The 16,485-nt window shown below is 47.6% G+C and overlaps 1 protein-coding gene across 6 annotated transcripts in view; it reads right to left on the reverse strand.

The window, feature by feature from the left end:
• Positions 1-16,485, reverse strand: part of C3H4orf50 (chromosome 3 C4orf50 homolog) — a 126,430-nt gene that overhangs the window by 79,437 nt on the left and 30,508 nt on the right. For all 6 annotated transcript variants that reach the window (XR_013533206.1, XM_078367536.1, XM_054253493.2 and 3 more), the window contains 3 exons: positions 12,216-14,672; positions 4,436-4,600; positions 1,282-1,338 (listed from right to left, as the gene is read on the reverse strand). Coding sequence is in view for 5 of the 6 variants with exons in the window: in XM_078367536.1 (XP_078223662.1) it covers positions 1,282-1,338; positions 4,436-4,600; positions 12,216-14,672 (2,679 nt within the window). In the remaining variant the exon portion in view is untranslated. The remainder of the gene's footprint in view (positions 1-1,281; positions 1,339-4,435; positions 4,601-12,215; positions 14,673-16,485) is intronic.

Consider the following 16,485-nt stretch of genomic DNA (forward strand, 5'->3'; position numbering starts at 1 on the left):
TTGGGAGGCCGAGGCGGGTGGATCACCTGAGGTCAGGAGTTTGAGACCAGCCTGGTTGATATGGCAAAACCTCATCTCTACTAAGAATACAAGAATTAGCCAGGCATGGTAGCGCATGCCTGTAATCCCAGCTACTCGGGAGGCTGAGGCAGGAGAATCGCTTGAACCCAGGAGGCAGACGTTGCAGTGAGCTGAGATCACACCACTGCACTCCAGCCTGGGGGACAGAGCAAGATTTCGTCTCAAAAAAAGAAAAGGAAAAAGAAAAAAATTGTGCATTACAGTGTTTATATACAATTAATGACACAAGAAAGAGATAGAAAGGAAGGGGCTTAAACACAGAGCATGGGGGTGGTGATTTTATGAACCAAGGCGTCTTGCACTGGGATTCCATCTCAAAAACATCAAACAGCATCAACAGTGCAGCCTCCAAGGCTGGGACCCAGGGGAAGTGCCCTCCTAGGTCACCCCATCAAATGGGAGCAGCAGGAGGCAGACGTACGGGCATCGCAGGCTCTCAAACACATGGAAAACATGTTGGAGAAAAAGACATGGAAATGCCATGTGCAAGTAGGGGATGGGGTGCTTCCTGTCTCCTTCATTCTTCTTTCCAGCTTCTTTTAGGCTGGAGTAGTGACGTGATCTCAGTTCACTGCAGCCTCTGGCTGCCGGGTTCAAGCGACTATCTGCCTCATCCTCCCAAGTTGCTGGGATTACAGGCACGCGCCACCATGGCCAGCTAATTTTTGTATTTTTAGTAGAGCCGGGGTTTCACCATGTTGCCCAGGATGGTCTCGATCTTTTGATGTTGCAATTCGCCTGCCTCAGACTCCCAAAGTGCTGGATGACAGGCACGAGCCATCGTTCCTGGCTGTTTTGTTTGTTTTTGAGTCAAGATTTCACTCTATTGCACAAGCTGGAGAGCAGTGACATGATTTCGGTTTACTGCAGTCTTGACCTCCCGGGCTCAAGCAATCCTCCCACCTCAGCCCTCCCAAGCAGCTGGAACTACAGGCGAAAGCCACCACGCCAGGCTAATTTTTGTATTTTCTGTAGAGATGGAGTTTTCCCATGTTGCCCAGGCTGGTCTCATACTCCTGAGCTCAAGCAATCCGCCCGCCTCAGCCTCCCAAAGTTCTGGGGTTACAGGCATGAGCCACTGCGCCCAGCCATACCTAAATTTTTATACAATAGAGGCGGATTACACTTCTAATGGGAAAAGTACTAAACTCTCTTTTGTTTTGAAAGAGGCACTTCGCATTGATTTTACGAACGTATTACCTTCAGGGGAGTCACCGCCAACTGTGCTTCATGCTTTTTTCTCTGAAGTTCTTCAAGCTGAAATAGAAGCGGCATTGTTTATAACATTGCACCACCACTTAGCACTGTCCAGGGCTTCCCCTGGTGAGCTGGGCTCAGAGCGGCTCTTTACCCTCTTTACCCTCATGGGGACTCAATGCCGGGAACAGGGGCCTTTCCCACCACCTGCCTGGCAGGCTCAGGGGAGGTCCGAGGTTTTGAATATCAGGAGTCAGCTCTGCCCAACTGCGGTGGCCGGGGCCAGCTCCAGGCCCTCTTCTGAGTCCCCACGCAGTGCGGCAATTTTCTGGTCTTGTGGTAAACATACAAGTTCCTGAGCCAGACACCAGGGTCCTAATCCCGGCTCAGCCAGTCGCTGGAACTGAGATCTTGCACAAGGCTTTCTCCATCTGCCTCAGTCTTCTCATCTGTGAAGTGGGCTCATACGAGTGCCCATCCACTGGTGAGAATTGTAGTGAGGATTCGGGGAACACATTCATGTAAAGTGCTTAGAACAAGCCCTAGCACCTGACCTCTCAGTGACCAACAAACTGATGTTACTATCAGGTGCAGATGAAAGCTGGACGCAGATTCTTTGAGACTGCTCCCTGTGGAGGGGGTCCCTATCTCCTTCCCTCTGATCTGGGCTGACTTGAGATTCCTTGACTCATAGAATGCAGCCTGGCTTTGAAGAGGACTGGCAGCTTTCACTTTGGGTATCTTCTGTTCCTGCGCCAGGATTTAAGAAGTCCCAGTGCCCTTTGGGGAGACCGTGAGACATGACAGAGAAAAGGGAAGGCACCGGTGGGGGCCACCTTCTGCCACCCTGCACATGAGTGAGGCCAGTGGGGACACCCTCGCCGACCGGGCATCCAGCCGGGCACCATGGAGTCATGCCCACTGATCCCTTGGAGGGCAGAACAGCCTAGCAGACTCTTGTCTGAATTCCTGACCCATAAGGTATGACAGAACAGGTGCTGTGTAAGCTCTTAGAACTCTCTCATTCCCTTTGTAGTCAGTTAAAACAAAATAAAAAGCTGTATAGATAAAAGGCCTCTTTCTCTCACCCAACCTCTTCTGACCTCCAGTGTTTTCAACCCGATGTACCCATATGAATCAGAACCCATATGAATTTCAGTGTGTACATGAAATTATACTATGCGAAAGGTTTTGGATCTTACTTTGTGGTTAAATATGCAAGATTTTAAAAGAACGAGATCAGTTTGTATGTGATGACACAAAAATTTCTGTGCTATTTTCATATGAATGCATAGAACCTGAATTCATTCTTTTAAAATCTTGCGTATTATTTAATCACGAAGCTGAAACAAAATTGATTTAACCAGTACTTTGTTTATGGAAATTTGTATTATTTCTATTTCTTTGTTTTTGAAACAAATCTCCAATGAATATTTCCATATATCGATTTTGGCACAACTTTCCTAGTATATTCAAAGAGTAAAATTCCGGCTTTAAGCAGACCGTCTGCTATTCAGAAGGCACTCAACCATATTCGCAGGCCTGGGTTAAACATTCTGTCTGCTGCAGTTTTTAGGAAATAGCATAAATACACCATGGTGAGAAATGTATGGGGCATTTGCAATTACAAAATGAATGAGAAGAAATTAAAAAGGTAACCTACAGAATTGGAGGAAATATTTGCTAATCATATATCTAATAAAGGACTTCTATCTAGAACATAAAAGGAACTCTCACAACGCAACAAAAGAAGAGTCAATTAACCCTATTAGAAAAATGGGAAGGGCTGGGCATGGTGGCTCATGCCTGTAATCCCAGCACTTTGGGAGGCTGAGGTGGGTGAATCACGAGGTCAGGAGTTCAAGACCAGCCTGGCCAAGATGGTGAAACCCAGTCTCTTCTCTACTAAAAATACAAAACAATTAGCAGGGCATGGCGTCGGGTGCCTGTAATCCCAGCTACTCGGGAGTCTGAGACACAGCATTGCTTGAACCAGGGAGGTGAGAGGTGAGGTCGCAGTGAGCCAAGATCGTGCCATTGCACTCCAGCTTGGGCGGCAGAGCGAGACTCCATCTCAAAAAAAAAAAAAACAAAAAAACAAAGAAAGAAAATGGGAAGAATCTGAATAAACGCTTCCTCAAATAAGACATACAAATGGCCAATATGCACATGAAAAAATGTTCCACGTTATTAGTCATCAGGAAAACACAACTCAGAACCAGTGAGAGACAATTTCCCAGTAACTAGGATGGCTAGAATAAAAAGACAGCTAGTAGCAGATGTTGGTGAGGGTGAGAAATGGGAACTTTCCTACACTGCTGGTGAGGAAATCAAATGAGTTTATCAGAGACATTCTTCCTCTTTAACGCAACTGCGATGGAGATGTTCAAGAATTATATTACAAAAATTTCATCCTAAAACTGGGAACTACGAAAGACAATCATAGGAAAATTCTAGACCTGCAAAATAGACTCACTGAAATGTAGAACTAATGTAAGTTGAAGAGCAAATTTGATTCATCCAAGGAGTACTATTTAGCTGGAAGAGCGATTCGAAGGAAATATCGAAACTGAGCAGAAAGAAAATAATTTAAAATGTACTTAAAGTCTAATTTATGTGTAACTGAAGCTTCCACACGCCCCTCCCCACAGGTCAGTGACAGATAAGAGAAGAAAGCAAGACCAGCTCTTGTGTTGGTTGAAGACACAGTTTCCTCCAGTGGGAATATTTTGCAAAACTATAGTGTCATATCACAACCAGGAATTGAAATGGACACAATCCACTGATCTTATTCAGATATCTCCAGTTTTACGTGTGTGTGCATGTTAAGTTCTGTGCAATTCTGGTACCTCTATAGGTTTGAGTCTCCACCACTCACTTCCCTCCGACAGAGGAAGGGTTTGACCTTTATTTATATGACACTGTAAACCTGCTTGACTTTTTAAAGAAACCACATATGTGTATTTTTTTAATTTAACAGAGAAGGTATTATAGAGCCTGTGTTTTTCTTCTGTCCTATACTTTAAAAATCTAGTACCTGCTCCCAACCGGCTGGGCCGGTCAGGGAGACCTCAGCCGATCCTTGTCCACTCCCAAAACGCCCTGGGGTGTGGGACCCCTGGCTGACAAGAGGGGGAAAAGAAAGCGCTTCCCAAACCTTGGCCTGGAGCTCCTCCTGGAGACGGGTGGCCTCGTCCCGAGATGCCCGGTGGGTGGCGCCCAGGTCCCTGAGCTGGCACTGTAAGGTCAGTACCCGGTGATGGAGCTGCTGGGCACGCAGCTTGTGACCCTCCTCGGTACCCTCAGCCTCTGAGTCCTGGAGCTGCGGAAAGCACAGATTTAAATGCAATTTTTAGGTTATCTTCCAAGCAATTTGCCTTAGCCAACAAACTGTACCTGTTTCCCCACTCTTTAGTTATTTTCCCCCAACTTACATTTCTCTTACAGCAAAAAAGTTTTAGAAAATAAAGTAGCAGAAATCACTCTCAATCCGATTATCCTGCAGCACCTTTGCTATTATTCATAGATTTTCTGCAGACTTCCTGCTAAGCCCCTCACCATGTGCATGCATAGGAGTGGGTGGTTCTGCTTGGTTTCCGGAGGGGGACCTTGGGGAGGGCCTGGAGGGCCCCAGAATAACAGCCTGGAATATTATCTTCAAAAATACGTGCAGTGGGTTGGCATTCCAGAATCTGCTGGAATAGACACCAGTCACTCTTATGCTGAAACGGTGTGATGAGTGAAACTGAATGTCCCAAATTATGAGACACTTACTACCCTAAAACATAATATATTATATAAAACAGAAGATACCATATCTCCCACAGGCACTCTTCCCAAATCCATGCACAATTGCCTCTCACTCTTCCTGAATCTAAGGTGAGGGTAGTGGGCTCCATTCAGACGCTATGGGGAATTTCTGGGAGGGAGGACAGCGAGAGGGAAGGGGCTGACTTCAGCTCGTGGGAAGTGTGGTGAAATGGAGGAGGCGCTACTGCTCCCGAGTGGTTTTGAAGTCTAAGTTTTTTTTTTTTAATAACTCACATACATACACACACACACAAAGATACATAAACGTATATACTAACACATAGTTTTCTATATAAAATTTAAAATACAATATATTTCTTTCGTTTCCTGCTTTTCTCCCTTAACACTGTGTCCTGAGCATTTTTCCATATTACCAAATAATGTTGAAAATGCTATTATTAGTATATACACAGCCTCCTGTGGCCACGCTGAGCACTCGAATTATTCTAACGTTTTGCCGTTATAATTGGAACTCTGACCAAGACCCTTGTGCATAAATACCTGGACATACCTCTGATGCTTTCCCTGAGATAATCAGGGGAGGATTTCTGGATCAAACAACATGAGCATCTTGAAGCTCTTGGTTCATGCTGCTAAGGCGGCCTTAGAAGGGAACAGCACTGCTAAAAGTTCCATTTGTGAAGGTTTAGGAACCCAGAGACTCGGATGCTTCTCAAACACCCTCCACCTTGTGAGGGAGGTCCTCTTTTCCTTTAAGTTGGCTTCCCTGGGAATTGTAAGGCCCCAAAACTGGTCCCAACTGAGTGGGAGTAGGTAGGAGGGGGAATGCCGGGCTACCCTGCTTGAAAACGAGAGAGAAGGGAGAAGAGGAGGAGAAGGAAGGACCCAGGTGACTTAATGGCTGCTGGGGCATCTCTCTTGTAATAAAATATACAATCACAGAAGAGGATTTTTTTAATTAATAGAAATATACACCACGTGGGCCTGAGATGCACAGGCTGGGCCCTGTCAAGAACAGATGGGTGCTCCGAATGGTCCGTAAAATTCAGCTCCAAGACTTCAAAACAGCTTGGCCTTTCTGGGAAGTATGTTGCCTCCTCTGCCTCCCTCCCTTGGCAGTAACTTGGACCAAGGCTTTGCCCCATGGGTCCTCAGAGAGCACCCAAGTATCCTTTAAAGAGAATGGCCCTGCAGATAGGGCCAGCCTGCTGTCCCATGGGACCTCCCCACACAGCAGCCCCGTGAGTGCCCAGCGAGTCTCCTGCTCTCTAGCGAACACCATGAGCACATGCACTGGCTGTACGCTGGCCTGAGGTGACAGTGGTGACACTACCCTCCAGGAGCTCAGGCTGGTGGGGACAATGACAGGCAGGTGTTCAACATTCAATACAGCCTGATGAAGGGGAGTCAGGAGGCTGCGACCGCCTGAAGGGGGCGCTGAACAGAGACCTCATCCAGCTGCAGGGTGGCAGCTGTACCACCACCACATTCTGGGTTGAGAGGACAATATCAATTTGTAGCATTTGCCAATTTCCATGGTGTGAACGTTCCCACCATAACTGACTACAAGCTACCAAAACGGCCTCACCGAAGGCAGAGTTGTGGGGAGACACACATGGGTTGGCTCTGACTTGTCTCTGCACAGAACCTAGCCTGGGGGTTGGGGGGAAGCTTTCTGGAAGAGACGCCTCCCCCAACAGGAGACCTAGAGGAGAAAGCTGGGTGCAGGGCGGGGTGGATGAAGAAGGTGAAAGATGAGGGCAGAGGTGGCAGCATGGTGTGTGGAGGCTGGGGTGTGAGTAGGAACAGTGGAAGCGCCTGAGGGCCTCAGGGGCCAGAGCACTGCTCACTGTAGGAAGTCTGAATCTCATGCCCAGTGCAGTAAGAAGCCACAGAGGGTTTTAGGTAAAAGAGTAACACGTCAGGTGGTGGTGACTTCCTGTTCATTGCCAAGTCCTGTGGATTCCAACTCCAGTTTTCACTCCAAATTCCTCAATCCCAGTGTCACCTCTTGGCTATCCAGCCACCACCTCCTCTCAAGTGTTCTTCAATCCACCCAAACCATTGTTCTCAGAGCAGACAGATCTTTTCACAATATAAACTGGGTCACATCATTCTGCTCAAAACCCTCTGATGGCTTCCTACCACATCTAGAATAGATTCAAATGAGTACCTGCGAGCCTCCTGCGACCTGCCTTGTGACAGCTGCTCCAACCTCATCTCACACTACACCCCTCCTTGCCCACTGGGATCCAGCCACGCTGGCTACTTTCCACTTTTTCAATGAGCCAGCCTCTGTCCTGCCTCAAGGCCTGGCCACTTATTTTCCCTCTGCCTGGAACGCTCTTCCTTGCTGCTCCTTTCTAACCTTCAAAGTATCAGCTCAATATTCACCTCAGATTTCTGCACTCCTACTCACTGGTATTGGACAACTATAAAATCTGGGGAGAATATATACAATTAATGCTTTGCAGGCATTGGAAGATGACCGGTGCAAGACCACAATCCTTAAGAAAAAGCATGCACTACAAGGCAGGCTCCACATTTCCCCGGTTCTCTCTCTGAAACATTTTTCAAACAATGGTTCTGAAAATAGAGCCCAAGCTGAGAGTGGTGGTCCTGTTAGGTGGAAAAATTGAGCTTGGAGTTTAGGGATGCTAAGACGGCCGGGGTTTCTGGGACAAAGTTACAGGGACGAGAGGGCTGCAGAGAAAAAAGCCCAAACACTGTTCTAGAAATGCCCACTGGGTCCTTGGCCAAATAGTATGCTATGTGGCACAGTAGAAGACTCTAAGCCTTGCAAAGAACAGCTGCTTGGAGGTTAATTTGTGACAAGACATCACAGGTCATACACTTCTGAGAAGGTGGCAGAGTTCTGGCCAAGCCAAAATGGAGAGGACTTGGTGAAAGCTGTGGAACTCAGCTGATGTCACTGAGAGGCGATGCCCTAAGAGCAAGGACCACACCTTGGGAGTCATATCAAGCCCTACTAGGTCTGATGGCAAAGCTTAAATAGGCCCACATGAGAATAAGATGATCTGCTGATCATGCAACTATCCGCCAGAATAAAATTCGCTCAGCATTCTTTGGAGAAAGATAATAATCAGGAATCTTCATATTATACACAATGTCCAATAAAATGGACATTGTCCAATAAAATAATGTCCAGTTTTTGAAATTCCTAGACATAAAGAAACAGAAAGGTGTGACTGTTCACCAAAAAAACAAAATAGTCAATAGGAGCAGGCAAAGAGATGATCCAAATATTGGCGTTATCAGGAAAAAAGGGCCTTCAAAATAATTATGATCTGTATATTTTTTAAAACATAGAAAAAAATAAAGAAAATGGATGTAAAGATGGAATATTTTAACAGAGAATAAAAATATATTTTAAAAGAATAAAATGGATATTCTAGAACTGCAAAATACAATAAATGAAATTAAGAACTAATTGAATAGATTTAATAGAAGATGGGGCACAGTAGACCACAGGACTAGTGCACTAAAAGGCAGGTCAATAGAAAATCCAGACAGAGGCACAGGATTTTTGAAAGATGTGAAATAAAGCCAAAACCCTGAATTTCTAGAAGGAGAGGGAAAAAAATAGAACAGAATAAAACATTTGAAGACATAATGACCAAGAATTTTCTCTTTCTTTCTTTCTTTTTATTTTTTGAGATGGAGTTTCACTCTTGTTACCCAGGCTGGAATGCAATGGCACGATTTCGGCTCACTGCAACCTCCGCCTCCTGGGTTCAGGCAATTCTCCTGCCTCAGCCTCCTGAGTAGCTGGGATTACAGGCACGTGCCACCATGCCCAGCTAATTTTTTGTATTTTTAGTAGAGACGGGGTTTCACCATGTTAACCAGGATGGTCTGGGTCTCTTGACCTCGTGATCCACCTGCCTCGGCCTCCCAAAGTGCTGGGATTACAGGCTTGAGCCACCATGCCCAGCCTGACCAAGAATTGTCTAAGTCTGATAAAAGACATAAATACACAAGTTCAAGAAGCTCAAAAGAAAAAAAAAAGCAGGACAAAAAAACAAATAAAACCATATCTAAACACATTATAGTTATATGTCAAACCTCAAAGATAAATAGGAAATTATAAAAGCAGTCCAAGATGAAGCAACACAATGACGATCACAATTACAAGTGATTTCTGGGCAGAAACTATGAGAGGCAGAGGACAGTGGAATGAGACCTTTACAGATCCAAAAGAGCAAGGTGCCTGGCTACCCAGAATTCAGAATCCAATGGGAAAAGAAATTTTGATGAAGGTTAAAAAATTGTTTTCATAAAAAGAAATACGAGAAAATGAATCACCAGAAAATTCTCACTATAAAAAAAAAAAGAACAGTTCTTAAGGCAGAAGGAAACTAGAGCCACAGAAGAATAAGAAAGAATGAACAGCACAAGAACATGCAAAGATACAGGTAAATGGAAAAGATTATGACTGTTAAAATAACAGTGGCTTACAAGATTTATTCTACATAGAAGTAATATATATAAGAAAAATAAATAATAAAAAGTAAAAAGAGAATAAATGAAGTTAAACTATTGAAAGATTTCTGCATTAATCAGGACATGGTAAAAAAACTAATTTAAAGTAAATTCAAATCATTACTAGATATATTTTTGAAATGTCGAGAGTGACCACTGAAAGAGTCATACTAAAACACAAGATCACGGAGAAGAAAAATAAATAACAAAAACATAATTAATACCAAAAACAAAGGCAGGAAAGAAAGAATAAAAGAAAATGAAACCGATGAGACAAATAGAAAAAAAATAGTAAATAAATAAAACAAATTGGACTGGAGCGGAGGCTCATACCTGTAATCCCAGCACCTTGGGAGGCCGAGGCAGGTGGATGACCTGAGATCAGGAGTTCGAGACCAGCCTGGCCAACATGGTGAGACCCTGTCTCTACTAAAAAATACAAAAATTAGCCAGCATGATGATGGGAGCCTGTAATCCCAGTTACTTGGGAGGCTAAGGCAGGAGAATCACTTGAAACCAGGAGGCAGAGGTTGCAGTGAGCTGAGATCACACTACTGCACTCCAACCTGGGTGACAGAGTGAGACACTGTCTCAAAACAAATAAATCATTTAATTAAAAAAAATTTTTTAATAAAATAAAACAAAATAAAGAAGACTATAATAGATATTTTAAATAATTAAAAAGAAATACACAAAGGCACACTCAAGAGTGGAAGATTCTAAAACATGTCTTGGTTAATGACAACACATCGGCAAAGATAGAAGAGATTTGGTCAAGACAATTAACCAACTTGGCCTAATTAATGTACAGCAATCGAAGAATGTTCATTATTTGCAAGGGCATGTGGGATATACTGTTGGCCATAGACCATAACCTGGTCAGTAAAACAAGTCTCAGCAAGTTGCAGAAGACTAAAATAATATGCTGTACACCTTCCGACAGCAATGAAGTCAAACGAGCAATCAGCGGTAAACGTGTACCTGAAAAATTCCGGAGATGCTTAGAAATTAAGCAACACGTTTCTGAATAATTCGTGAGTCAAAGAAGAAATCATAATGGAAATTGGAAACTATTTTAGTTATTTTAGCTTTTTGCGGTTGCTTGTTTTTATTTCATCCTCTCTGACTTTAATTCTTTTTTTTTTTTTTTTTTTTTGAGACGGAGTTTTGCTCTTGTTACCCAGGCTGGAGTGCAATGGCGCGATCTCGGCTCACCGCGACCTCCGCCTCCTGGGTTCAGGCAATTCTCCTGCCTCAGCCTCCTGAGTAGCTGGGATTACAGGCATGCACCACCATGCCCAGCTAATTTTTTGTATTTCTGGTAGAGACAGTGTTTCACCACGTTGACCAGGATGGTCTGAATCTCTTGACCTCGTGATTCACCCGCCTTGGCCTCCCAAAGTGCTGGGATTACAGGCTTGAGCCACTGCGTCCGGTCCCAACTTTAATTCTTAAATCAATAAAATAGGGATCGCTATAACAATGTCATTTGAGGCGATTTTGAGGAATAAATGATAGTATATGAATTTCCTGGCACATAGTAGATAGGCAATACATATTCTTTATCTCTAATCCTTAGAAACTATTTTGAAGTGAACAGACTTCATCTCAAAATGTGTGGGATGCCTAGAGAGAAATTTATAGCCTTAATTGCATAGATTGAGAAGAGCAGCTGAAAATCAGTGACCTAAGTTTTCAACACAAGAAGCAAGAAAAAGAACAGCAAATGAAATCAAAAGCAAGAGGAAGAAAAAATATAATGCAGATATAAGAAGAAACCAATGAAATAAAATACAATACATCAATAAATAGAATCAGTAAAACTAAAAGCTGATTCTTTGAAATGATTGATAAAATTGTTGAGGTCAGGGAGGAAAGACAGAAAGAGAGAAAGAAAGAAGGAAGAGAGAGACAAAGAAAGAAAGAGGGAAAAGGAGACAGGAGGGGGAGAGCAAGAAACAGAAAGATGGTGAGATAGGGAAGGAAAGCAGAGAGAGGAAAGGAGGGAGAGAGGGTGGAGCCAGATGGGACAGAGAAACAGAGATAGAAAACAGAATGAATGAATGCCAGGAACTCAACACTAAATATCCTACACATGGTGAAGGTGGCCATAGGAACACTGTGATATTTTATCCCAGAACTCCCAAAAGTCAAGAACTGTCCACAGATGAGGAGAGTGACTCAGAGAGGTCGGCATGTGATCTAAAAGTCTCAGCAAGCACAGAGCCAGGTTGGAACCCCGTTTTACCACGGTCCATTGTTCTTTCCATTGCAACTTTCAAGACTCAATGTACAGAATCAGAACTTGGGCTGCTTGAAAAACCGCAGGGTTGGAAAATGCACAGTCTGATCTTAAACTGTGAACACCCCCTTAGGGCCCTGCTGGAGCCTAACCAGAGGGGCAGGCTTCAATCTCCCATGGCAGGTGGGAACGGAGACCCTGGGGCCAGAGCCCCCAGGTGCGAGTCCCCGCTCCTCCCCTCACTGGCTGTGTAACTACAGTGACTGTGTTTCTCTGTTTTCTCTGTACCAGCCTCCTCTCCTCTGGTAAGTGGGGAGGATGACTGTGCCTCCCTTTCAGGACCCTGGTGGATTGCATAAGTGAATGGGGTGGACCCTGGAACACAATGTGATGAGCGAGCAGCTATGCAGACCCGACCTACCTCAGGGCCGTTGCTCAGGGACCTCAGAGCTTGCCCTTGAGCCACAGAACACCAGGGCCTCTTCTCTTTCTCCAAACGTGCTTCTTTCACTCCGGCTCCGCCAACACTTCCTCGAAGGGTGTTGGCTATGTCAGTGTTGTTCCAGACCAGTGATGGAGGAGGAGAACCAGCACTGCGTCCGGAATTCCCAGCGCCTGTGGAAGGTCCTGTCTGCCCTACAGCCAGGTTCGTTTCCTCCTCCAAGGGTGGCCCACAGGCTCTGGGAAGCAGCTGCCCTGTGCATGGAGTCACCTGCACCTCTTTGTCCACAGCATGCATCCTGGCTTTTCCCTGAAGGTGCTGCCTTCCCCTCATCGAACGCTCCTGATCCATGCTCCTCTGCAAGGTGACGTCCCTCTCCAGGATGTGGACCCTGCGTAGAAGGTGCTCGTTCTCCCTCCTGAAGGCCCAGATCATGTCTTCTATGCCCAGCACCACATCCTTGATCAGCTCTTTGTAACTGACGCCAAGCTCTGAGATCAGCACCCGGAGCTCCCAGTTCTCCAGGGCGACTTGCTCCACCGTGCCTTTGGATTTCCGAATGCTCTCCGACATGGCCTTCTGGAGTTGGCCCAGATTCCCTTTCAGTTTTTCATTTTCCTCTTCAAGCTCCAAAATTTTGCTGTAACTCTTCCCATTGCAGTCTTCGAGGTCAGAGATGACTTGTAAATATTGGTCCAGTTCTTTCCTTAACTGAGAGATGTCCCCTCCCAGCACCTGGTTCTCCTGCTCCAGCCTGGATATTTTTGTCACCTCTCTCTCTCTTTCAAGGGTGCACACTCTTTTATGGCACCTCTCTTGGTCTCTGTGAAGTTTGGCATTGTCATGTAAAATCTGGCTTCTCTCTTTCTTCAGTCTAGAAATGAGCTGATGAAACCTGCTCTTCACTCTCTCGAGGGCACGTGAGGGCTCAGCGGGCTCCCCTGGAGGGGAGCTGGCTTCAACCCCATCAGGCGGTGTCCCTAGGTCATCAGGAACTTTGCTGGTGCCCAGGGCCATGGTGTTTTCTGGCTTATCACCTTCACCACTCTCTTTAGACTTTGCTTCTTCATCAGAACAAACACCCTGGTTTCCCCAAACCCGCTGAGAACAAGCTCTCTCCCCACCAATGTGCCATTCCTGAGCGAAGCTCCAGTTCTCTCCCCTGCACACAGAGGCTGAGCGCGGCCAGCCCCTACCGCCCAGCTGCAGTGTGAACAGCTGCTGGAAACAAGCCTCCACCTCCTGTGCCAGCTCATCGATTGTGAGTGCACACCTGTCGTGTCCTTCGCTCACAGCTTGTGGTTGACCATGACCGGCGGGTTCAGCCCCGTCAGCTGATAAGGCAAATCTGGGAAATAGCGGCAAACCTGTCTCCCCCACAAAGAAAAGCATTTCCTTGCTCTCATGTCTCTGGGAGTCAGGCTCCTCTGGCGCACCCCTGCACCCCGGATTGGACGCTTCTTGATGCGGTACCTCGTCCTCCTCCTCTAGCCCTTTGTCTTCCGGGCTTTCTCCTTGTAGAATCTGAGCATTTCCAAGCCACACCTGGCTTTCCTCCTTGCCCCTAGCTGTCCTCCCGAAACCTCTGCCTCTCCCTGCCAGGAGCTGACTGTCTGTTGGCCTCGGCTCTTTGGTCTCGTGAGCGCTGGAGAAGGTGGCTGGGGGCGCCGCGCCTTCCTTCTCTGATGACAGTCCTCCTCTGAGACCCCAGGCATATCCTTCCACTCTTCCCCTCCTGCTCAGGGATTCAGGCCCCTCCTTTGACACTGAGGCCTCCCGCTGTAGAAGAGGCATCAGAAACTCCTGCCAGGGCTCCGGGCAGTAGGTGGTGGCCTTGTTTTTGGAAGCCCCGTTCTGGTCCTGCACGACCTCTGTGGCTCCAGCCCGGTTCTCCAGGCTCAGGTTCTGATGGCTTTCCTGACTTGGCTGGTGCTTGTCACTGAGGTTTTTCCCCTTCCTGCCCAAAGTCCCCCTTGCCTCCCCATCTTCGGTTCTTCTCCCCAGGCTTCCTCCTCTGTTGTTCCAAGTGTCTTTCAGATCCTTAGGGTCTCTTTTGGGAAATCGACGATTTGAAATGTGGGGGGCGTCATGGAAGAGGGAGGCACCATGGTCTCTTGCCTGGTGACAATCCCAGCCAGGGTGTCCTGTGGCTTTGGGAGGGGGTGGGGACGCGGTGACCAACTCATCTTGGGTTTGTAGTCCATCGAGCGGAAACTCCTGGAGTGGCCAAGAAGCTGAGTCCCCAGCCAGCCCCCAGAGAGGGCGTGTAGACGTCTGCACCAGGAGGAAGGCCTCTGGGGCCGGGTTGGCTGCCAGATTCTCTGAAATCTGGGCCGGGTCCATGGGGAGGAGTGACTTGTCCAAGCACTCCCTTGGGGGGCAGCCACAGACCAGGAGAAGAATCTGTCCATCCAAGCTGGGCTCTGCCAGAGTAAGCTACGAATGGAGAGAGAAGATGAGGGTGAAACAGCCCCTGCCACCACTCAGCACCCCAGCTCCACTCACCTCCTGCGGTTCTCTGTGCTTCCTCACCAGCTGCACAGGGCACAAGCTCTTTCCCACACAGGACACAGCTGGTACCACCCCAGGGCCTTCGTACGTGCTCTTTGCTCTGCCCAGAATGTCCCTTCCCACAGATAACCCCATGGCTCACTCCCTGGCTCCACTCACATCTCAAGGCAAACATGACTTTCTCGAGAAGGCCCTGCCTGACAGTCCTCCCTCACTCTTGGGCCATTCACCCCGTGTCGCCTCCCACAGCACCCTTCACGCCCTCACCCCCTGTTACATGTTTCTGTCCATATCGTCTAACTCCTGCAATAGCCTTGCCCCATCCAATCCGCTAGTCATGGGCCACATGGAGCTCCTAAAATGCAGAGTAATCAAATCAAGGTTAGCATTCAGTTCTGGGGTGGCACCAGCCCCGTGTGGCTCCTGGCTACCGTCTTAGGCAGTGCAGATGCAGAATGTGACAAGCGCTTTCAAAAGCTCTAATGGATGGTGCGCGTGCAGCTGTCTACTCCCTGAGGGCAGGACTTCATCTTGGTTCAAATCCTGGGCCTAGAACAGTGCCGGGCACACAGGAGGTGTTTACTTGGTATTTTTGATGTATTTTTATCTTCATTTATTTGATGTGTTTATCCAGAGAGGCGGGGGTGCCCAGCTCACAGCAGAGGCCCCGGCTGGGCATGGGGAGGCCTGAGGATGACATTTGCACTCAGCCAGGCTCACTGTGAGTCTCCAGAGGCTGTTCCCAGGCCTGGCAGGTTGCAGGCAGTTCTCAGTGGTGCCTCTAGAACAGCTTCGAGAGGCTCAGCGGGTCTAAGACACAGACGAGAAGGACAGAGGGAGTGTCTCAAAGGACAGAGGGGCTCTGAGCCTTCGTGAGTGGGCATACCAGCAAAAGGGCCCCTTCAGGGAGAGGGGCCTTGAAGGCCAGGAGAGCTTCCCTTCCCTGGAGGGGCCACTGCATCCCTGCTCCCTGGAGCTGCCCGTGGGCAGCACCCATCCTCTGTTGTTTTTGCCTCTGTCTGCGATGTCCGTCCATGCAGACACCAAGGCACTGTCCCAGCTGCCCACAGAGAAAAGAGCACTTGCCCCAGAGAGGTGCAGACCCAGCTTCACTCCTGGGTGTGACCTGAGCAGGTTCCTTAACCTGCTGGAGCCTCCGTCACCTGCCTGTCAAATGGGCCACCTCAGTGTTATAAGACATGGTCCTGGGCTTCAAGGGAAGGGGGCAGCGAGGAGGGAGAAGTAGAGGAATGCAGCATCCAACACCATAAATAAGAGATGCATCAGGAGCAGGACATGAATGAATGAAGAGGTCATGGAGGGCTCTCTCTGTTCAGAACCACAGAGCCACAGCCGGGCTCGCAGGCTTCAGCTCTGGTCCCATTAAAGCTCCGTTCCTCAGGGACGAGAAAATGGAAGTGGAGAAAGGCTACGAGTCCCTCGGCCTCAGAGCGAGGCCTGGGAGGTGAGCAGGGACGCAGGCTCCTGACCCTCAGGGCTGCTGTGGGGCAGGGTGGGCCATGGAGCCTGGAGCTCGGGGTGCACCTCCGGGCTGGGAGCCTTGGGGAGTCACAGTGGCCCTTGGAGTCTTGCCTCCTCCAAGACTCGTGGGCGTCAGGAGGTGCCAACGGGATGCAGCCTGCTCCATGGTAGCCCAGGTCTGGCACCCAGTTCCTCCCCACTCCCCATCCAGGTCTCAGGATGTTTCATTTCCTCTCCTCAAATCTCCCTCTCAACT

This window comes from Callithrix jacchus, chromosome 3 (assembly GCF_049354715.1).
Source record: "Callithrix jacchus isolate 240 chromosome 3, calJac240_pri, whole genome shotgun sequence".
Lineage (NCBI taxonomy): Eukaryota > Metazoa > Chordata > Mammalia > Primates > Cebidae > Callithrix > Callithrix jacchus.